This window comes from Heteronotia binoei, chromosome 14 (assembly GCF_032191835.1).
Source record: "Heteronotia binoei isolate CCM8104 ecotype False Entrance Well chromosome 14, APGP_CSIRO_Hbin_v1, whole genome shotgun sequence".
Classification (NCBI taxonomy): domain Eukaryota; kingdom Metazoa; phylum Chordata; class Lepidosauria; order Squamata; family Gekkonidae; genus Heteronotia; species Heteronotia binoei.
In genome coordinates this window covers 28227268-28250449 of record NC_083236.1, presented here as the reverse complement: position 1 = coordinate 28250449, position 23182 = coordinate 28227268, and the positions used below count along the sequence as shown (strand labels likewise).

At 50.2% G+C, this 23182-nt stretch overlaps 1 protein-coding gene across 2 annotated transcripts in view; it reads left to right on the top strand.

The window, feature by feature from the left end:
- Positions 1-2770: 2770 nt before the first annotated feature.
- WTIP (WT1 interacting protein) overlaps positions 2771-23182 on the top strand; it is a 70643-nt gene continuing 50231 nt past the window's right edge. For both annotated transcript variants that reach the window (XM_060254352.1, XM_060254351.1), the window contains exon 1: positions 2771-3480. In XM_060254352.1, coding sequence (XP_060110335.1) covers positions 2958-3480 — 523 coding nt within the window. In that variant the 5' untranslated portion in view covers positions 2771-2957. The remainder of the gene's footprint in view (positions 3481-23182) is intronic.

The window sequence follows — 23182 nt, the reverse complement described above, 5'->3', positions numbered from 1 at the left end:
CTTGAAGGATCTTTCTTCTTTATTGTCTCTGCAGGAACCACTTTCTTTGCCCCTGAAGGAGCCAGAGATGTCTCCTTGGCTGTCCTGAAGGGTGACCAATCAAGTCTGATCTTTACTATATTCCATCCTGAACGATGACCAGTCAAGTCTGATCCTGACAACATTTTCTACCAGAGCTAGGCTGGCAACGTCCTGCCAGAGCTGCAGGGCTATTTGGACAGGAGGGTTGGCCTCAATCCAGTCAGAGACTCAGAAAAAGTTTGCACACCCCTGCCAGGAGCTGGAGGAGGCAAGACCTAATCAGTCTGGACGACTTCCCTCACTGAAGGAGAACATCTCCTCCCCTACTGGGTCATGAGTCAGCTGTGACTTGATAGCACTTTCCACCCACCCTCCCTCCCCACAAGGGCTGCCTTGTTTTGGAGGTGGGGCAGAGGGGGGGTTGTGTTGGGAGATCTAGCCTCTCTTTGTCTTTTTTGCCTGTGCATAGTGTGGTGACGCTCCAGGGAAACACAGCACATCCCATGGGACATCCTCCGTGACTGTGGGGCTCAATCGATCCTCCACTTCTCAGGGGTTCCTTACCAGAAATGAAAGTCAGCTTCCTCGCCCCTATGGGTGTCTCTCCTACAAAATGCAACTGGGGAAAGCAATGGGGCCAGCTACAGGGGAACCTCTGAAGGTTCCAAAGCCATAACTGTGTATGAACATAGATCCAAGTGGGCAGCCGTATTGGTCTGAAGCAGTTGAACAAAGCAAGAGCCAAGTTTCACCTTTAAGACCAATGAAGTTTTATTCAGATTGTAAGCTTTCGTGTGCTAAAAACACACTTCTTTAGATGAGGGGATCAGTCTCATCTGAAGAAGTGTGCTTTTAGCACACGAAAGTTTACGTTCTGAATAAAACTTTGTTGGTCTTAAAGGTGTAACTTGACTTCTGCTTTGAGTATGAACATGAACAGCATCCCATCACAACAGGTGATTAGAAAGTGTTATTCACTGGCAGAAAAGGTAGTGATGGACACAAGCATTTCAACGGGGATTAGATAGATTCATGGAGGACAGGTCTATCAGTGGCTGCTAGCCATGGTGCCTAAAGAAAACCTCCATCTTCAGAGGCAGTTAAGCTCAGTGAATCCCAGAGCAACATCAGGGGAAGGCCTCGGCTTTGGTTGAACCTTCAGAGGAACTGGTTTGCTGCTGTGTGAGACAGGATGCTGGACCAAATGGGCCACTGGTCTGATCCAGCGGGGCTCTTATGATGTTATGTACTCTGTAAGTTGAGGGCATCCCATGGCAGGTGGGGCGGGGGGGGGGGGGGGAGAACTGCCATCAGGAGCCCAAAAGGAACTTCCACTTCTTGTGCTGCCCCAGAGCCCCTTCCTGCCAGGCTGCCAACCAGTCAACAGGCAAGGTGCAAATCCTCACTGACTGGCACCACCTTGGCATTGCACGCCTGGGCTTGCCACCACGCAGCTCTCCGAGAAAGTGCATCACCCCGGGCATGAAAATGGGTCGCATTCCGTTCTGGAGAGCTTCCAGAAAGCTACAGAGGGAAAGTTGGAGCCCGTCGCTCACGGTGCCTCTTTGCGTGTCTGTGTGCCAGAAGCACAAAGGACCCCACCTCTCCTAGCTCTCTGCTTTCAAGTGATTCTCCCCCCCCCCCCTCCGCCCGTCCGCCCTCCAATCCCTGGGTGCAGAAAAGAGGAGCAGAAGCAAAGTCACATGAAGAGAATGTAAGGCGGGGAGGGGGGGCAGTTGCGAGCTGCAGCTCCCGAGCGGCTCCTTCTCTCCTCCGCCCCCCCCCGCTTGGTTAAAGTCATTGTTTGGCTTCAGTATTAACTACATTCCAGAGGGACGCAGCGCCCCGTCTCCTTCCTCCTCGCATTCCTGCCCCACACAAAGAAGTCCCTCCCTGGCCTGCGTGTCTTTCTCTCTCTCTCTCTCTCCCTGCCGGCACAAAGGCTTCTCGCCCAGGCCGGAGCTGAGGCAGCCGCGTCCCCCGTCCCCTCCTTCCCGCCCTCCGGAGCGAGCCCAGGGATCGGTCCCGCCTTGCCAAACCGGGGGTAGGAGGGGGGAAGTGGAAGGAAAGAGGGGGAGAGAGAAGAGGGGGGAGAGCAGAAGGCAGGAAAAGCTCGAAGTGCAAATTCCTCCGCGCAGCGCGCCATTGACTGGCCGAACAACTTAGTCGAGGCGGGCTGTGCGGAGACGGGGAGCTCTCCTCACAGCAGCCCCCGCTTTTCCCGCTCTCCCCGCGGCCCGGCCCAGCCCGCGCGGGATGCCTCGCGGCTGAGAGCTCCGTGCGGGAGACACCTGGGCGAGCGTGCTGAGGCGGCGGCGGCGGCCAGCCTGGGCTGCAGAGGTCGCCGGCTGGAAGGCAGGCAGGGAGGCCGGCCGGCGGCGGCGCTGGCTGGCTGGGCGGGCGGCATGGAGAAGTACGAGGAGAGCGTCCTGAAAGCCAGCAAGCTGATGGCCGAGCTGTCCCTCTACGAAGAAGGGCTCGGGCGGCGGCGGGGGCAGGAGCAGGCGCCGTCGGGGGAGGCGCGGGCCAAGCGGCAGCTGAACGGCGGCGCGGCTTCGCTGGGTCCTCCGCCGCCCTACCCGGCGCTGCCGTCGTCGGGGGAGGCGGCCCCGACGCCCTGCCTGCCCCCGCTGCGCTCGCTCAACGGCGGCTGCGAGGACGGCCCGGGCCCGCGCTCCGAGGTGGCGCTGCCTTGCTACAAGCGCTACTCGGCCGAGGGCTACCCGCGAGGCTCGACGTGCTGCGGCCCTCTGGCCAGCCCGCGGGGCAGCTTGGTGGCGCAGGCCGCCGTCGAGGCGGCGCTCAGCCCGCGCTCCAGCTACGCCAGCACGGCCAGCGACACCAGCAAGCACTCCAGCCCGCGCGCCAGCCTCACCAGCTCGTCGGACGGCGGCGGCGGCAGCAAGCCCAGCAGCAACCGCACCAGCGGCATCAGCATGGGCTACGACCAGCGCCACATCAGCCCGCGCTCCTCCTCGTCCGGCACCGCCGAGCTGGAGGCAGCCGCCGCCGCCTCGCGCCACGGGCCCGCCGCAGCCGCCTCGTCGTCGGGGGGCTGCGGCGGCGCCTCCCTCGCCAGCCCCCGCTCCAGCATCTCCAGCCACAGTTCGCGCAGCTCGCGGAGCTCCCGAGGCTCGACGGGCGCCTACCCCGAGCTCCAGCTGCCCTCGCCGCGGGCCTCCATGCTGCCCGAGGAGAACCTCCTGCTGCTCTTGCCGCCCCCCGAGCAAGCGCCCCTGGACGCCTACCCGCGCCTGCACGCTCAGTCGCCCGCCGCCCTCGGCCCCGAGCCCGCCGCCCTCTCCTACGCCTCCAAGGGGGCTGCCGCCAAATTCCGGGTCCCTTACCAAGTCACGCCGTCGAGGGAGAGCGGGCCCAGCCCGGCGGAGAGGCGGCTGGAGGCGCTGACTTTGGAGCTGGAGAAAGAGCTGGAGATGCACATCAAGAAGGAGTACTTCGGTGAGTCGAGGAAGGGGGAGCACTGCGGGGCTGGGGAGGGGAGAAGACCCTGTTTGGATTTAGGACGGTATCCAACCTTTAGCTTTGAGCTGGAAAGGCAGGAGCCGGGGAAAAACTTGACCTGGGGCGTTACTGCACTGTTACCTTCCAAGATCTAAGCATAGGGACACATTTTCATTTCTGGCTGTTGGAGATCTCCGGCAGATCGTCTCCCAAAGGTGAAACAAATCAGATGATGCTTTAACAATAGCAAAACCAAAACAAAACCCAAAACACCCTTTTCTCTCCAGGTGGCCCTTTTTTTACTCAGGTGGTGAAGACGGGGTGTGCTATCACATTTGTATTGAATAGTTAAACCCGCCCGGGTTTAAAACTATATAAAACTATGTAGGCAGACAAACGATAGGTTATTCTAGCATCATATTAACGATTTCAGGAGGTCATTAATACAGTCTTAACTGTATTGAAGATTTAAAAGATTACAGTGTGTGCATACACATATGCATATGTGTGGATGAATCTCAGCCTTTCATGGCATGTGCCAGATTTCTTATTTGAAGAGTCACCTTTTATATGAAATTATTCATACAAGGACTTTGGTGAGGCCTTAACTCCATCATGTATCACTACCAGGTATTTATGGCAGGCGTAAGCATTATTTTCCAAAGTTTAGCGAGTTGCATTCATGCAGCTAAAAGTGGGGATCTTATTCATTCCTTGCAGGGAGTTGGAATACAGGGGAGGGGACTCTCACTTCCATGAACTTTTTGGGAGCCACATGTATGCACGCAGGTAGGCTGTCTGGGTAAAAAAGCCACCAGTCTTTTCTCACCATTGCACACAGCGCCTCTAGTCACCTGCTTAGGCAGAGAAGGCCTTGCTGAAGCCTTAGAGCAGATTTTGGGCCTTGTGAAGGAAAGGAAAGTGGGAGGGAAGCACCTTTCCCTGGGGAGCATCGGCTTTGTCTGTGCTGCACAGGACCACTGTTCATTGGAAGTGCTTTTTCTACCTGAGTTTGAGGTGCCTGCCAGTGTGATAGGTTTCAGGGCTGCCTGGGACTAGTTCACCTGTAGACGCCTTCCTCTCTTGAAGAAGTGTGAGACATCTTTTCTGCATCTTCTGCAGCTCTCAAATTAGACTCCTTTGGCCATGACTTGGTTTTCACCCCAAATACAAAAAGGGCTTAATGTCTAGAGAGAGGGGACAGCTTCATTCAAGAGAGGAGCAACTAAGGCAAGGCAAGGGCTCCCACTGATGCTGCTTTGGTCAGGCCAGCACCGTCTAGACTTGTACAACATGAAAAGTCATCCTGGGGGGGCTTTTTGCCAGGACAGAATGCGTAAGTCAGAACTTGTGGTCAGATGGCCCGGCCTTGGAGGTTCAGAATGTTGTGGCAGTCTTTTCTAGCTTCCATGCTCAGCAGCAATGTACCTGACTCTCAGTTCCCAGGGCTGCCTTGGTTGTTCTCCTCTTGGAAGCATGTTGCTTAGTTGGAGGCTGGACTAGGCAGACCTCTTGGGGTGAACCTTCAGGACAGTTGTGTTGCTGATGCGTAGATTTTATGGTAGGGAACACAGCGCATGGGAGACACTCAATATTTGCAGCCTCCTTGGAGAATTTAAGGGCACTGCAATTGCTGCCTTTGGACACTTGTGCCTCTGCTGCTTACAGAACAAAACCTGCGTACTTTGATCAGGGAAGCTAGGGTGGAGGAAGTGGATCAAGGGAGTTTTTCCTCCTTCCATAATAGTAGAACTCAGGAGCGCCCAGTGAAGTTGATGGGGTGGGAGAGCAGAGAGTGGAAAAAGCAGGGGCTGCAGTGGGGAGACAGATCTGTGGAGGAGAGATCCACCCATGGTGAGTTCAGGAAACCTCCTCAATCAGGGGCAGTCAATCGCTGAAATCCAGTGCTAGGAAGCAACATCAGGGAAGGGCCTTGGCCTCTGCACTCTGTTCATTGGCCCTCCAAGGCAATTGAAGAAGAAGAAGAATTGCAGATTTATACCCCGCCCTTCTCTCTCCTTTATCTTCTCTGCTCACAACAGACACCCTGTGAGGTGAGTGGGGCTGAGAAAGTTCTCACAGCAGCTGCCCTTTCAAGGACAATCTCTGCCAGAGCTATGGCTAACCCATGGCCATTCTAGCAGGTGCAAGTGGAGGAGTGGGGAATCAAACCCATTTCTCCCAGATAAGAGTCCATGCACTTAACCACTACACCAAACTGGCTCTCTCAGTTGGCTGGCCACTATATGAAACAGGATGCTGGACTACTGATTTGATTCAGCAGAGCTCTTCTTATGCTTCTTAAGAAGCTGTAGAGTCAGTAGTCATCTACTCTGAAATGGTACAGCCCCGTTCTGTATGCTGGCACATGCATTTGGCTATAGGGAGGAACATGACAGATGTTTGCAAAATTGAATGGGGTGGAGGGAAGCTTTTCTCCCCCTTTCATAACTGGGTTACCCCGTGAAGCCGGTTGACAGGAGGGCTTTAAGACTGAGAAAAGGAACTTCTTTACACAACACATTGAAGGATGTGTTTTTAGCTTATGCTTCTTTTAGAAAGGCACCCAAGCAGTTCTCAGAATTAAACCGTTTGTCATAGTTTATCACATAAATAATATTAACGAGACGCTCTAAAAGAAGTACACAGAAGCCATAAAATATTTAAAATATTAGAAAGCAACAACAATAGTCAACAGCTGGGAATAAATTTTGTAAAACTGCTGCTATAAAAAAGTTCCCCTGTCCTTTTGGAACATAAATCTAGATATTCCCATTATAAAAGAGGGTGGGGTAGGGATAGGTAGAAACTAGCAGTACAAAACCTTGAAACAATTTTCAGCAACTGAGTTCAGTTTCTATTAAAAGCACTTCGGAGCCTGTATTTTAGCAAAGTACATGTAACTGAACTAGATCTACTGCAATGGGAAGATTGGTGCCAAATCATGCCATCTTGTTGTTGAAGAAGAGCTGGCTTTTGTACCCTGCTTTTCTCTACCCTAAGGAATCTCAAAGTAGCTTGCAACCACCTTCCTTTCTTCTCCTCACCAGAAGCACCTTGTGAGGTAGACGGGGCTGAGAGAGTTCTGAGAGAACAGCGACTGGCCCAGGGTCACCCATCAAGCTTCATGTGGAGGAGGAGTTGGGGAATCAACCCCCATTCTCCAGATTAGAGTCCTCTGCTGTTAATGACTATACTACCCTGACTCTGCATTAAGCATTTTTGTCCCCCTACATCTGCATCCACCCAACTCTTGAACACTGCTTAAAGGACTCTACTGTCTTTTGTGTTCTGATAATGGTGGTTTTATGTAGATTGGTTGAGAGCCAGTGTGGTGTAGTGCTAAAGTGAGCCTAAGATCTGTGATACCTGGCTTCAGTTGCCACTCTCTGACATTTATTTATTTATTTTATGATTTATATCCCGCCCTTCCCACCAAGTGGCTCAGGGCGGCTTACAACATAGAATCCCACATAAATAGAGTTTAAACATTTAAACAGTTAAAATAATTAAAACATTTAAAACATTAAGAGCAGCAGAAGTCTAATAGAACCACATTTAGTTTCTTGTGCCGGTTAGTTATAGGCCAGCCGGAAGAGGGTTGTCTTACAGGCCCTGTGGAACTGAGCAAGGTCCCGCAGGGCCCTCACCTCTTCCCGCAGCTGGTTCCACCAGGAAGGGGCCATAACAGAAAAGGCCCAGTCCCTGGTAGATTTTAAACGGGCTTCTTTTGGTCCGGGGATAACAAGGAGGTTTTGAGTTCCCGATCTCAGTACTCTCTGGGGAACATGTGGGGAGAGACTAGGGTGGCCAGACCGTCCCGGTCTCCCGGGACTTTCCCGGTTCTGGCCACCAATTCCCGGCTCCCGGGCTGCCTATACCGGGACCATTACAAAGTCCCGGTATAGCTGGCGGGCCGCGCGTGCGGGCCGGGAAGGCGGAGAGTGAGGCAGCCAGCGCCCCTGCGCGTGCGCACAGCGGTGTGCGCACACGCAGGGACGCTGGCTGCCTCACTCCCCGCCTTCCCCGCCCGTGCGCGGGGTCCGGAGAGGCCGGCGCTGGTCCCTGGAGGCCTCCAGAGGCCAGCGGAGGCATCGTGGAGAGGCCTCCGCTGGTCCCTGGAGGCCTCCAGAGGCCAGCGGAGGCTTCGTGGAGAGGCCTGCGCTGGTCCCTGGAGGCCTCCAGAGGCCAGCGGAGGCATCGTGGAGAGGCCTGCGCTGGTCCCTGGAGGCCTCCAGAGGCCAGCGGAGGCTTCGTGGAGAGGCCTGCGCTGGTCCCTGGAGGCCTCCAGAGGCCAGCGGAGGCATCGTGGAGAGGCCTGCGCTGGTCCCTGGAGGCCTCCAGAGGCCAGCGGAGGCATCGTGGAGAGGCCTGCGCTGGTCCCTGGAGGCCTCCAGAGGCCAGCGGAGGCTTCGTGGAGTGGCCTCCGCTGGTCCCTCGAGGCCTCCAGAGACCAGCGGAGGCTTCGTGGAGAGGCCTCCGCTGGTCCCTGGAGGCCTCCAGAGGCCAGCAGAGGCATCGTGGAGAGGCCTGCGCTGGTCCCTGGAGGCCTCCAGGGACCAGCGGAGGCAGCGTGGAGAGGCCAGCGCTGGTCCCTGGAGGCCTCCAGAGACCAGCGCCGGCCTCTCCGGCCTCCGCAGCCGCCGCCAGCCGCCCGGAGGAGAGGCCGCCACCGCCCTGGATCCAGGTAAGCCAAAAGCGGGGGGGGGGGGCGGGGGGGGCGGCTGGCCTTCCTTCTTTCCTTCCCTCCCTCCCTCCTTCCCTCCCTCCTTCCTTCCTTTCTTCCTTCCCTCCCTCCCTCCTCCCTTCCTTCCCTCCCTCCTCCCTTCCTTCCCTCCCTCCTCCCTTCCTTCTCTCCCTCCCTCCCTCCCTCCTCCCTCCCTTCCTTCCCTCCCTCCTCCCTTCCTTCCCTCCCTCCCTCCTCCCTTCCTTCCTTCCTTCCCTCCCTCCCTCCTCCCTTCCTGACTGAATGGGCCACTGGCCTGATCCAACAGGGCTTCTCTTATGTTCTTATGTGACACAGTATGTTGGACTGGATGGGCCACTGGCCTGATCCAACAAGGCTTCTCTTATGTTCTTATGTGACACAGTGTGTTGGACTGGATGGGCCACTGGCCTGATCCAACAGGGCTTCTCTTATGTTCTTATGTGACACAGTGTGTTGGACTGGATGGGCCACTGGCCTGATCCAACAGGGCTTCTCTTATGTTCTTATGTGACGCAGAGTGTTGGACTGGATGGGCCACTGGCCTGATCCAACAGGGCTTCTCTTATGTTCTTATGTGACAATACTGACTTTGGTGGACCCAAGCACTGATTCAGTGTAAGGGAGCTTTGTGTTTGTGACTGGAGTGGACAATACTAACTTTGGTGGACCCAAGCACTGATTCAGTGTAAGGGAGCTTTGTGTTTGTGACTGGAGTGGACAATACTAACTTTGGTGGACCCAAGCACTGATTCAGTGTAAGGGAGCTTTGTGTTTGTGACTGGAGTAGACAATACTGACTTTGGTGGACCCAAGCACTGATTCAGTGTAAGGGAGCTTTGTGTTTGTGACTGGAGTGGACAATACTGACTTTGGTGGACCCAAGCACTGATTCAGTGTAAGGGAGCTTTGTGTTTGTGACTGGAGTGGACAATACTGACTTTGGTGAACCCAAGCACTGATTCAGTGTAAGGGAGCTTTGTGTTTGTGACTGGAGTAGACAATACTGACTTTGGTGGACCCAAGCACTGATTCAGTGTAAGGGAGCTTTCTGTTTGTGTCTTCTGGTGCAATTTTGTTCTCAGATCCTGTATTTACTTCATCAGTATATGGTATAAGGCACTTTCTGAACTGTGCTGCATAATGCAGCCTATTTATTTTGTCCTGTTTGCTCTGTTGGCTCTATCTGCGCCACCTTCATCACTTTCGGGGTGTGGATCCCCCAGTGGGGTGGTCTCGCGACTCCCTCCGCCGGCTGTTTCTGATAGCCCTGCGCCCCCTCTTTCATTTGATATGTGTCCCGTGCGGATGCCACCCTCCCGCCGGGAGATGCCGCAAAATGAGCCCCCTTGTGGCTTATGGCGGCAGGGCTCGGGGGAAGCGAGCTAGACTGCTGTTCTTTTGAGGGGTCATAGAGTGTTTCGAGCCCGTCCCTGTGGCATCGGTCCCATCGTTGTGGGGCCCAGGGGGCTGGCGCAGCGGCATGCTGAAGCAGCCTGTCGGTCACTTCCGGGTTCCTGTCCTGCATCTCGACCTGTGACAGGCTGGAATAATAATCTCCTAGCATCACCTTCTGGGATTATCTACCAGGGAGAATACAGCTGTATTGTGGTGGTGGGAAGTGCCATCAAATCACAACTGATTTATGGTGACCCTATAGGGTTTTCAAGGCAAGAGACTAACAGAGGTGGTTTCCCATTGCCTGTCTCTGCGTAGAGGCCCTGGACTTCCTTGGAGGTCTCCCATCCATGTACTCACCATGGACAACCTGTTTAGCTTCTTTAGTAAATTGTACCATGTGTTATTTGTGTAGACCGCTGTTTGGGTGTGTCAGTTTGGGCACCGTTTACATCTTTGCAGTGGCCGAGTGAGAGACTGGAACACAAATTCATTTATTTACTTTATTTATAGTTCAACTTTCTTGCTGAGGTTCAAGGTGGACTATAGCTAAAAACAGTGTGGTTAGGACAGTTGTCCTCTTCTGGGGGCTCCAGGGGGGCAGCCGGGCACCAAGTCATTCTCAAAGCTTCAGACAGGAAAAGGGAAGGTGGTTATGACACAGTTGGTCCTTCTCCATGTCCAACACTGATCCAGTATCGAGAGGGGCTTCCCTTTGTCTGTGGCAAAGCCAATCCTCTCCTCAACACATGCTGTGGTCCTGTGCTTCTCCTCCCTAGCCTGGGTTTTATTGCCGTTCATGAACAGAATGCCCCTTCCCACACAACCGCAGGTGGTTCACCCCCTGCTCTTCCCCAGGTGTGGCTCCATTTTGTCAAGCTGAGGGCAGTGCAGGTGGTACATCCTCTCCTTCGGTGGACTTTCTGTTTTCCAGCCTTTCCTCCCTTCTTGGGGGGGTGGTTCAGTTGCTGGGAGGACGGGGTGCAATGAAGCATATTCGGTGAGAGTGGGATTGCCCCCACTGGGGCAGGTGGGGTTGTATCTGATGGGGTCCTGGTCTGTGAGGGCTGCCTGGGAGTTGGGGAAGTCTGGACCCGGTTTGTGGTCCAGACAACAGTACAATACATGTGTGTGTTAAGTACCGTAAAGTCATTTCTGTCTTATGAAAATTGTATTAATTAATTCCCTCCAAAGTGCTCTAACATTCAGGGCCTTGCAAACTGGGGCCCATGATTTCGTTCCATCTCATGTTGGGCCTACCATCAGCTTTTCCTTAGCATTGTTGTCTTTTCCAGTGAGTATTGTCTTAAGGTGTGGCCAAAGAATGATAGCCTCAGTTTTGGTACAATTTATAGAACTCAAAAAATTAGAGAATGCAACACTAATACAGACAATAAAGCAGCATTACAATATTGGGAGTGGAAGCCCTTGAGATATGTGGGGCTTAGTCCCTGAGGGCTTCAGGACCTTGAATTGTGCCTAGAAACTTAATCAATACTAGGGATGGTCACAGATGGGAAATCCTGGTTCGGGTTGCAGCCTGCAAGCCAGGCAGCCCTGGACCGAACCCCTGAACCCAACGCCCCATCTGAACAGAACAGGTTCAGGTGGCATCAGACTCCATCCCAGTGTGCCCGCGTTACCCAGAATGCGCACCTGCCATTTCCAGGTAGCATCACTTCCAGAACATGATGGCATGCCAGAGGTGGGGCCTGACACTACCCAAAAGTGGTGGGTGCACATCATGCCAAATGTTGTCCCAAGCCTGCCTGAAAAGCTCAGGTGAATGTCCAGGGAAGATGTTTTCCCCTGGCCTTGGCTTGTGAGCCCCAACTGGGCAAATCCCAGGCCAGACTGGCTCAGAGTTCAGGTCTGTGCCCATCCCTAATTGATACCTATACAGTGACTGCAGAACTGGTGTAATATGACCATTGGTCATATCAAGATCAGGTTTATCTCCTCTGGCTGGCAGTGGCTCTCCGGCAGAAGACTTTCACATCATCTTTTAACTGGAGGTGAACTTGGCACCTTACTGTATACAAGTACACACTGCACCTCTGAGTTGCAGCACATCTGTTTAATCAGCATTTAAGAAATTATGGATTTTAAATTATGGGGTTAATCAGTGTTTTTGGCAAGTCTGCCACCTTTGCCTTGATGAGTTTGTTAAATTTCCTTTAACTCCATTAAGTGATGAGGTGATCTCACCGGAAGGCTGCTTTGGACATGAAGAAAGACCCAGTTAACAAATGTGTGTTTGTTCCTGAGAGCCAGTTTGGTGTCGTGGCTAAGAGCAGTGGACTCTAATCTGGAGAACCAGGTTTGATTCTCCACTCTTAAATATACAGCCAGCTGGGTGACCTTGGGTCAGTCACAGTTCTCTCAGCTGTTCTCTCAAGAGCAGCTCTCTCAGAGCTCTTTCAGCCCCACCTGTCTGTTGTGGGGAGGGGAAGAGAAGGAAATTATAAGCCACTCTGAGACTCAGAGTGAAGGGCAGGGTATAAATCCAGCTCTTCTTTTTATACCATAATTTCAGAAGTGATGTGATAAGGCTTGAAGATTTCAGAAGTCATAAATCTTCATGAGCTCTATTTTGAGTGCCCAGGAGAAGTAGCCATGGCAGAAAGCTCAGCATCTGAGGCTTGTGGTGTCCTCTTTAGACTGTTTGAATCAGCCTTGGAATGCCTCATGCATTGGGAATGGGTGGATGCATCCTCTGTAATTTGGCAGAAATGAGAGTGAGAGCACAGGATGTGGTGTTGGGTGCCAACGCAGCTTCCTTTGGAATCTCTGCTTTCGGTTAAAAATAGCAAGTTTCCAGCCCTTTTGGTTGCAAAGGTATCATTTGGAAATGTATGGGTGGATGCCTGGTTGGATCTCGGAAATGCTGCTCCTCCCCAGGACTAAAGCCAAGAAAAATCATACAAAATAGGAGGCCCTGTGGATTTGTTCTGTTTGCATAATTTATACAAGGTGCAGAATCTGGATTCTGTGTATCCATTCCCCACCCCCCACAGCCTTGGACATTTGTTGAGCCAGACAGCAGCTCTTCTAACAGAGGTTTCAGCACTGAAAAAAAGAGCACTTAGGTGCTGTGCAACACTGCTGGAAACGCACTCCTCATTTTTGAGACTTGCAGTGCCAGCCTAAGCAGAGTTATATCCTGTTAAGTCTGTTGAAGCAAATGGATTTGGGGGGGAGGGGGTTTCTCTGTTCAGGATTGCACGATTGGACACTTAAATCCCCATAACTTTTGAGCTCTCATCTTCTGTATTCCGTCCTGCATACCATACTTCAAGCTGGTTGTTGATGAGCTGAATTCAAAAGAGAGCTACAAAGCCGATACCCCCCCCAAAAAATAACACCCCCCCCCCAACAAGCCGAAGACTTCTGGCACACTTAAAATTCTCGGCAGATTTGTCTGTTACTTGGGAGCTCCCAGTGGAATGTGCACTCCACACCTTCCAAGACAAGCCTTTCATGTTGTTCTTTTCCCCTCCCCTTTTCTCTTCAAAGTCCTGTGTATTCATTAGATTTTGCTCTGTTTGTTTCCAGGCATGCCCTGGCAATTTAAGAAAGTGCTATCAAAGGGTGTTTGATCGGAGCTGGATTTCCCCCCTTTTTGCCACTGTCCAGACTAGTTAACACCGCACTTTGTTTTCAGTCCTTAGCATGCCTTACGTTGCTTTATAGGAGATAGGAATGATCAGAGTCGATCCAGCTCATCTGAGGGTGTGGCATCTGCTTGCAGCAAGATTAAAGTGTCGGACTGTGGTCTGGGGAGACTCAGGTTTGAATCCCCATTTTGCCATGGAAGCTTGCTGAGTAGCCTGGGGCCAGTTGCGCACTCTTAGTCTATTAATAAATTTCTTTTATCTTTTGTCTTAGAATGACACTGTTTAGAACCGAATTGACTGTACGAGCGGTATCATTGAAGTCAAGTCTATCCTGCCTCTTTGTGAGGATAAAATAGAGAAGAGGAAAATGTCACAAGACATTTTGGGTCCCCATTAGAGAGGGAAAATAAGGTATAATAAATAAATAAATCCCTTATGGCAGAAGCCTCGTTTCCTTGCTGCATGCACACAGACATTAGCTATGTCGGGTCTTCGTGCCTCCCACATCTCAGTCTTGCTTCCTCCTCATTCAAGGAGTTTGAACATGTTTCCTGAATGAGTGTAGGATGGAGGGTTAGGCAGAAGAGGTATGTAGAGTCCCATCCCCTGTGGAGGAAGAGGGGAAATAGGACTGTGATATGCGCTAGAGGGGCCCCTCTGTACACAGGAGTTGTGCCTGTAGCAAACTGGTTGAATCCCGTCGTGTGTGAATGCCACTTCTTATTCTGCCAAAATCTTGTCCCCTGTTGCTTTGGAATGGTTTCACGGCTAGTGATAGGAGAAGCAGGGAGACAAAACAGGAGGCCAGTGGTACCTTAGAGATGAAAAATGTTTATTCCTGAATGAAGTTTTGTGAGACAGAGTTTATTTCTTCAGGTACATATGAACATACGAAGCTGCCTTATACTGAATCAGACCCCCCTGGGTCCATCAAAGTCAGTATTGTCTTCTCAGACTGGCAGCGGCTCTCCAGGGTCTCAAGCTGAGGTTTTTCACACCTATTTGCTTGGACCTTTTTTAATTGGAGATGTTGGGGATTGAACCTGGGACCTTCTGCTTCCCAAGCAGATGCTCTACCACTGAGCCACCGTCCCTCCCTGTGGAGGTAAGATAGGAGAAAGAAACCCATTTACCTCAGTTTTTCAGAAATAACAGAAAAGGCAGTGGGAAAGAGGAAGGAGCAGAGCAGAGACACCTAGTATAATAAACCAGGTGACATTCTTTATGTGGGAACAAGCAAGAAGAACTGACAAACAGTAGGAAAAGACACTATAACTCATCAGGGCATTTAATGGGGGCAAGTGGAGACACACCTCTTACCCCAGTGACCATGCGTTTTCAGTTAGCCATTGTCTCAAAGCTCCTGTGTTTTCTTTGTGAACAGCCTAACTTGGGATGTTTTAAGCATATGAAGCAAAACAGGGGCATCTCTCAATGGGGCCTATTGTTTATTTATTTTTTTTAAAAAAATAGTTTGCTTTTCTTGACTGGAACCCAGAAGTATTTATGTCCCTTGGGAACAGTGAGAAACAGAGAAAATACATGCTGTTTCTTCCAGTGGGAACCTTATTTCAGGAAATGAGAGAACTGCCAAAGAGGATTTTTAGAATGGCAAAGTTTATGTGGGAGCTGAGGCAGGATCATACAGGTAGCGTTGAACCTAAGACCCTGGCTTCAAATCCCAGCTTGTTTGTAGAGATGGGAGCATTCTTAGTCTGTGAACAGGGGGCCAGGATTTCTATTCCATGGTTGTTAGAAGTTCCTCAGCGACTCCATTATTCCAGATTGCTAAGGCTGCCAGATCTGAGTTGGGAAATACCTGGTGATTTGGTGGGAGGAGCCTGAGGAGGGTGGGGTTTGTGGAAGGAAGGAACCTCAGCAGGATGTAATGTCATAGAATCCATCTTCCAAAGCAGCCATTTTCTCCAGGTTGCCTAGAGATCAATAGTGGGAGATCTTCAGGTGCCACCTGGAGGTTGGTAACCCTACTACACATGGGGATGTAAGAGCCAAGCTCAGTTAGTTGTACTTCCTTCTGGACAGTTTGGCGTAAGAATGAAAATTCTTGTGTCTGGTAATGAAGCCTGATCTGAAGGCATTAGCAGATTCTACACTTTGGAGGCAAAGTTTGTTTGGCTCGTTGAGTGCAGTCCTGTAAGTTCACCACTCTGGCTGATACTCCTACTGACACTGCGATGTAGTGATTGAGAGTGCCAGTTTGGGAGATCCAGGTTCAAATCCCTGCTCCGCCAAAGAAGCTTGCTGGGTAACCTTGGGCCAGTCACGCTGTGAGCCTAATCTATTTCTTAGGACTGTTGTGAGAATATAATGGAGAAAGGGGGAAATGTGGTAAGCCTCTTTAGCACCCCTGAGATGGCTTTAGCATGTCTGCTGACTCCCTGCCAGTCACAATTCGGGGTGACATCTCTTGAGTGAAGCAGCCATTGTGGAGCCATTTGAAACATAGAACTTTTTGTACCATTGACACGTTAATTGATGTGGTTTGCCTGTTTGGCAGAGTCAAGTGATCATTTACTTCTTTAATCCCCTGCTCCCCCCCCCCCCCCCCGGGAACCAGAGTGGTTTACAGCATTCTTCTCTCAACAAGGTAGGTTAAGCTGAGGGTGTGTGGCTGATCAGAAGTCACCAGATAGCTTCCATGGCAGTCCTGGGTCTCCCCAATCCTAGTCTGATGCTCTAACTACTAGATCACACTGGCTCTCTGTGATGAGAGAACTACTCAATGTGAATCTTCTTTCACACCATGCTTGCAGGTGATGTACTTGAACATACTGTGAAACTGCAGTGGCTGTGCCAGGGACACAAGCAGCTGTGAAGTTCCTTCCTTTTGCCTTTCTGTTTCTGAGAGCCGGTTTGGTGTAGTGGTTAAGTGCGTGGACTCTTATCTGGGAGAACTAGGTTTGATTCCCCACTCCTCCACTTGCACCTGCTGGAATGGCCTTGGGTCAGCCATAGCTTTTGCAGAGCTATCCTTGAAAGGGTAGCTTCTGTGAGAGCTCTCTCACCCCCACCTACCTACAGGGTGTCTGTTGCGGGGGAGGAAGGTAAAGGACATTCTAAGCTGCTCTGATTCAGAGTATAGGGTGGGGGTATAAATCCAATTTCTTCTTCTTCTTCTTCTTAGCTTGGTGCACTGAGGAATTTGCAGGTACAGGGCATTTGTAGGAAAAATCCCACAGGTTCCTCTTTGCAGAGAAATCGGTTCGGGCTTCGTGTGAGGATCCTTCCTTCTTGTGCCAGTGGAGCCCCTAAAATGCAGCGGTCTGTGATCTCAGTACGGCTCTTAGGTTGTTGAGCCAATATCATTAAGCTCAACAGTAGCTAAGATACAGCAGGAGGAGGACTTACATTCATGGGGAAAATTGCTAAAATGGTGGCATGGGGGTGGGGTAAGTGGAAACCCTTCTTTCCTCTTATGCAGGGCTTTTTTTGTAGAAAAAGCCCAACAGGAACTTATTTGCATATTAGACCCCACCCCCACCCCATCCCAATGTCACCATTGTTTTGCACAGGGTTTTTTGTGTGTGGAAAAAACCCAGCAGGAACTCATTTGCATATTAGGCCACACCCCATGATACCAAGCCAGCCGGAACTGCTTTCCTGTACATTTCTGCTCAAAAAAGGCCTGCTTTTATGAGACTAGAAATTGGGGTAATCCAAATAGTAGAAATGATGTTAGATTGAGGGATGGCAAAGAGAAGTGCATTTTATTTGGCTATCACGTCGCATATCACCTGATGGGCTGGATCCAGATTAAACTGGCAGTTTCCACTAGTTCATCTTTCCTGCTACCAGTCCCACTCCACCCACCTCGCCCGTTGTCCCCCATGAGCAGCATATTGTGGAAATCAGGAGGCTGCTATGGGACCGGGGTAGTCAGGGAAGTTTGGTTCTGCTCATGGAGAATTTAAGCTGGATCCAACCCAGTGTATAGAATCTACTAGTTGTGCTAATGGCTTCTTAAACAGATTGAATAAGCTATGAATGTCCTCAAGCTGCTCTTAACCATGAGGGTTAAATGCAACCTCCATAGGCAGTCGGTATATTCCTGCTTGGGCAAACAGGAGGATTGTTTTATCTGCATTTTGTTGGTAGTCATTCCACAGGCATATGATTGGCTGCTTTAAGAAGTGCGATGCTGGACAAGTATTGGGTTGTAAAACTCCTGCTGAGGCCTGGAGATCTCTTGGAATTGCAACTGGTCTCCAGACTACAGAGATCTGTCCCCTTGGAGGAAATGACAGCACTGGAGAGTGGAATCTATGGCATCATATCCCTTCTGAACTCCCTTCCCTCCCTAGGCTCCACCCCCAGATTTCCAGGAATTTTCCAGCCTGGAGTTGGGAACCCTATGAAAGAGTCTAATTTTTGTCTGATCTAACAGGGCTACTTTGATGTCCTTCTGTTGGTAGCTGCTTCTGGGCAGCATAAAGGAGCCAAGGATGAAGCTGACCAGTTTCAGCTTTCTCCATTTGTCTGTTTTTTTGTTTAAAAACGCAGCTTGCATTATCCCTGGTTTTCTCTTCTCTGTGTGTGTGTGTGGGTAAGTGGTTTTCAGAAACGCCTCTTTGCTCTTGGTCTCCCAATCAAAACAGCATCAGTTCAGTGCAGGGAAACAATGACTCGCTATATGCTCTGCACAAATGTTGTTCAAAAAGCATGAACGCTGCTGCGCATCATCTTCTCTCGACATGACTGGCAAACAGTGCAGCGGAGGGTGTTCTTCTGTTGACTCAGCAAATGGTCTTTCTGTGGCGTTCTGTGATGTGGAGTCCTTCATGCTCTCTGCTCGAAATTTCCAGATTTAGTGCTCAAAAGTTAAGGCATCCCTCTCTAATAGTTAGGGTCCCCCCACCCCCCGGCTCTTTTATCCTCACCCCCCATGAAATCTGGCAGCATGTTTTGGCTCTGCTTCAGCCAGCCTGCCAGGACTGAGTCTTTAGGCCAGTCAGTCAGTCTTTATTATGGTCATTTGACCAATCATACAGTCATTTGACCAATCAATTTGCGTGTAAAAAATTCAAGGCATAAATAACCCGTTGAAACAATTTAAAATTAAGATCTAATTGCAACACAGTTTCCGAGACCTAAAAACCATCAAACACAATCTGTCTACTTGAGGAGTAATCTTAAAGCCTGGTAGGGGGCTGCCCCTTTGAAGCTCTCGCACTGAGGAGGGGAGGCAAAGTAGAGGTCAGGGTCTCTTTCTGCATCCTTCTGTTGTCCTTGCTGGGGCGTAAAGGTCTGCCATGTGGATTGGAGTCTGCTTGCAGGAGAACTTACAGCCTCTTCACAGCTGCTGGTTTTGTTTATTGAAAATGGTTTGGAAGCTCAGAGTGGATGGTAGCAAATTTAAGGAAATCTTCCTACACTATACCATGAAAAGGCAATGCTTGCCAATGAAACTGTCCTGAGAGGTTACACAACCATGGTGTCCCAAATTCCTCTTTAAAGAGTGTGGTTTTGCAGCCTCGTCTGAATGTTCAAAATGGAGGAAGGAGTCCTTTGGGGACAGCCTCTTGAACGTGTAGGGCAGGGGTGTCAAACTCATTTACTATGAGACCTTGTTGGGCCGGGCCGTGTTGAGCCAGGCCATGTGTATACCTATTTATGATTAGGTAGCAGAGATATAAACTTTATAAAGGACATAGACAAACACAATTAAAGATTTAAACACAATTAAATATTGTTGTAAGCTGCCCTGAGCCTGCTTCGGCAGGGAGGGCGGGATATAAATCCAATAAAATAAATAAATATAAATAAATAAATAATTAAAAAAAACACCTTAAAACGTTAGCACTCGTTGGTCTTAAATGTGCTTTCTTTGTATTTCTCCCATGGGATCCAGGGAGCTGAGCAAAGGAAGCTCTGGTTCTTTCCTTCCCCAGGGGATGAGGGGGAAAGCCTCAGCCAATAGAAGGAAGAGAGACTTGGTTGATTGATTGAGAGCCTGGCAAAACAAGCTCTGCCTCCCCCCCCCCCTTCCCAAGGGAGGAGCCTCATCCAATGGAGAAAATAGAGGTTTTGCTCTGTAGCTGCTGTGCAATTGAGCAAGCCTTTCAAAGGAAGCTGTTATGTAGAAAGAAGCAAAAGAGAGGGAGAAGGGAGCAGATGAAAGCCAGTTGCTCATGGGCCTCCCTCCCTCCCTCAGACATCTGATGTTCATGGCTTGTGGCTCTCAAACATCTGATGTTTATTCTATGTTACTCTTACATTAAGCAAGTTTGGCCACCCTTGCTCTGGGATTTTAGAGGTGTCTTGGGTGCTTGACACAGTCATTCATAGGCTCCTTCAGTTCTCCCCTCAAGCATATTTTGATTGACCAAAGAGCTGGGGACAGTGACACATCTTGGTGGCTTTGGTTGGTGTGCCAGCTCTGGACCCTTCCATGGGAGGCATGATTTGGCCACTGTTCCCAGTGCTCGGACTGAATCCATGTTAGACTATTGCTGTGTGCTTCTGTATGGTGCTGACTCTCTAGAACAGGGGTGGCCAAACTGTGGCTCGGGAATCACATGTGGCTCTTTTACACATATTGTGTGGCTCTCATAGCCCCAACCACCCTGTCAGCTGGCTTGGAAACAGCATTTCACTCTTTAAATAACTTCTTCAAGCCAAGCCAAGCCAGCCAGGAGAATGCATGTAAAGTTAAAGTTGCTTTCTTTCTACCTGTCTCTCCCTTCTTCCTCCATCTATTTTCCTTCCTTCCTTCCTTCCTTCCTTCCTTCCTTCCTTCCTTCCTTCCTTCCTTCCTTCCTTCCTTCCTTCCTTCCTTCCTTCCTTCCTTCCTTCCTTCCTTCCTTCCTTCCTTCCTTCTCTCAAACATCTGATATTCATGTCTTGCAGCTCCCAAACATCTGACATTCATTCTATGTGGCTCTTACATTAAGCAAGTTTTGCCATCCCTGCTCTAGAACCTTCAACAGTCCAGAATGCAGCCACAACATGTCTTGTTGGTATGAATTCACAAGGCTGGTGCTGCCTGCTGGTTCTCTTTTTGGCACAACTTGAAGTGCTGGCTGGCACTTGCCCAACCCCTAAATGATCTGGGATGGAGGCATTTGAAGAACTATCTTCTTTTCCATGAACCCACCTAAGGTCATGCTCAGGAGGCCTGCTCTGTGTGCCTTCGCTATCAGAAGGGAGGTGCCGAAGCCCAGGGACAGGGCTCCCTTTGTTGCCACGCCAAGACCTTGGAACTCTCTCGCCGCAGAAGTTCTCCTGGCACCCACTTTGTTGTCTTGCTGGCATTCAGGGGAAAGAATGTTTTTATTTTCTCAAGCCTTTTGTGAAGCGATTTCCTCTCTTCTGGTATTTCCGTCTTTGCTGCTCCTTCTATCATTGGAGACTGTTGCAGTTAAACTTGCTCCCATTTCATTGTTGCTGATCTGAGAATTGGAGTATTGCTGCTTCAGTTTATTTTATCTTTCTTTTCTCACCGCTCCACCCCTGCTGCCTCTTTTCTAACTTTTTATTAATGATCTCCTTGCTGTGTTTACTGATTTTTATCCTTCAGCCATTTTATTGTGTTTAGTGCCATCGGCTGTCTCAGAAGCAGTTTTTACGGAGAGTGCTCGGTATAAATATTTTAAATAAGTACTAACCCTGGAGCAGCTGCCAGCAAATTTAAGAGGTGGGTGGTAGGCTTTCCCAGCGAGGTGGAACAAGCAGTTCTTTGCCCTGCTGCACTGGATTCTCTGGGGTACCTTTGCCATAGGTATCCCTGTCTTGGAGTTCCAAGAGTGACAACAGCTCCTCAGGTGTCTCTGGTGATGTTCTACTCTATCCCCAAAGGTTAATGGCCTTGCCAGGAAAAGTGGAAGGCAGCAGGAAAGCAGAAAGGCCCAATGTGAGATGGATTGACCCAGTAAAGGAAGCTGCAGCCCTCAGTTTGTAAGACCTGAAAAAGGCTGTTGATGACAGGAGATTTTGGAGGTATCAGTTCCTAGGGCTGCCATGTTGGAAGTGACTTAAGGGCACATCACACACGCAATGGCCTTTCTAACCCTGCTGCGGTCTACTCAAAAGTTCAAGGAAGCTGGCCTTTCCACATCCAGGGGTCCACAACTGCCTTTCCCCATGGTTTTGAGGACATGGCAGTTGTCACATACCTTCAAAGAGTGAATGAATGTTGTTTTTGCCCCTGTGAAGTCTCTGATGTGTTGGGATAGGTTTATAACCTTTGGCGTACAAGTACAGGTGAGTATGTTGCTCTCTCCACAGACCTATGACTCTCTCCACAGACCTATCAGTCAATGAAGCTGGGAGGAGAGTTAGTCTGCTTTCTGCAACAGAGGCTAATATCTTTGGCAGGCACCTATCCTATGTCCAGTGCCCATTGTTGTCCCATTGCTAGGCACCATGTTTGTTTACGATATGATGCCTTTGCATATGCACAAAGAAGACCTGGGACTGGTGCATCCACAACACTTGGGGGGAGCATGACCCAGGGATGGGCTGTGGCTCAATGATAGAGCATCTAGTGGGTACACAGAAGCTCCTAGGTTCAATCCCCAGCATCTCCACCTCAGCCTTAGACTCTGGAGATCTACTGCCAGTCTGAGCAGATAATACTGACCTTGATGGGCCAAAGGTCTGATTCAGCGTAAGGCAGCTTCATGACAGTAGGAAGGGGGAAAGGAAAATGGGTGCCATGGGATCTGATTTGGCTCTCTGGTGCCATAGTAAAGGGTCTCTTGAGGACTCAGCCATCTGAACCTGGAACCTCAGATTTTGGGGCCAAAAAGGTATAACATCATGATGCCTCTGTGGTTGGCAGTCTCTAAACTTGATGGCATTCTCTGCTACCACCATCAGGGAATGTAGTCTCTATTTTTTTTTAATTGCAGACTTATGTCCCGCCCTTCTCGCTGAATCAGTGACTCAGAGTGACTTACAATCTCCTATATCTTCTCCCTCTACAACAGACACCCTGTGAGATGGGTGGGGCTGAGAGGGCTTTCACAGCCACTGCCCTTTCAAGGACAACCTCTGCCAGAGCTATGGCTAACCCAAGGCCATTTCACCAGGTGCAAGTGGGGAATCAAACCCGGTTCTCCCAGATAAGAGTCCACTCACTTAACCACTACACCAAACTGGATCTCTACTACACCAAACTGGCTCTCTAGGGTAGCTGTGGATTGGTCAGGTGTGGGATAAATACTAGGGGAGAGGGGGGTGCTGTTCTTCTGCCTCTGACTCATCCAGAAAGCAAATGCTGCTGTTCTGGTGCCTTCTGCTTCAGCTGCTGAAAAGAGCTAGAGGAGTCTACAGAATCACGTTGGTCCGGCTCAAACCCACTCATTATCTTTTTGTCTGTCCTGTAAACTGGAGGGCTTGATTGTACTTAAGTAGTGATTGTCATCTAACAATGTTATGCAATTTCTCTATTTGTCTTATATTAAATTTTATTTGTTTGCTTCATTTGTACTCCATTTTTCTCTGCCAGTGGGGACCCAAAGCAGCTTGCATCCATTCTCCTCTTTTCTATTTTATCCTCCCGACAACCATGCTAGATAGCATCAGCTCAGAGTGTTTGTGACTGGCAAGCTTCCAAGGCAGAGTGAAAATTTAAACCTGGAGTCTCCCAGACCCTAGTGTGGTGTCCAAACTTGCTTAATGTAAGACTCACATAGAACAAATGTCAGATGTTTGAGAGTTGTGAGGGAGGGAGGGAAGGAAGGAAAACAAATGGGGGAGGGAGGAAAAAGGTGGAAAGAAAGCAACTTTAAATGCATTATCCAAGCCACCAGCTGTCTTCGCTTGGAGAAGTGATTTAAAGAGAAAAAATGCCTTCTCCAAGCTGGCCAACAGGGCAATGAAGGCTTTAACAGCCACACAATATGTGTGAAAGAGCCACATGTGACTCCTGAGCCGCAGTTTGGCCAGCCCTGCACTATACCAAGTTGGCTCTAAATCTAGACTGACAAGCATACAGAGCTAGTTCCACGCTGTAGAT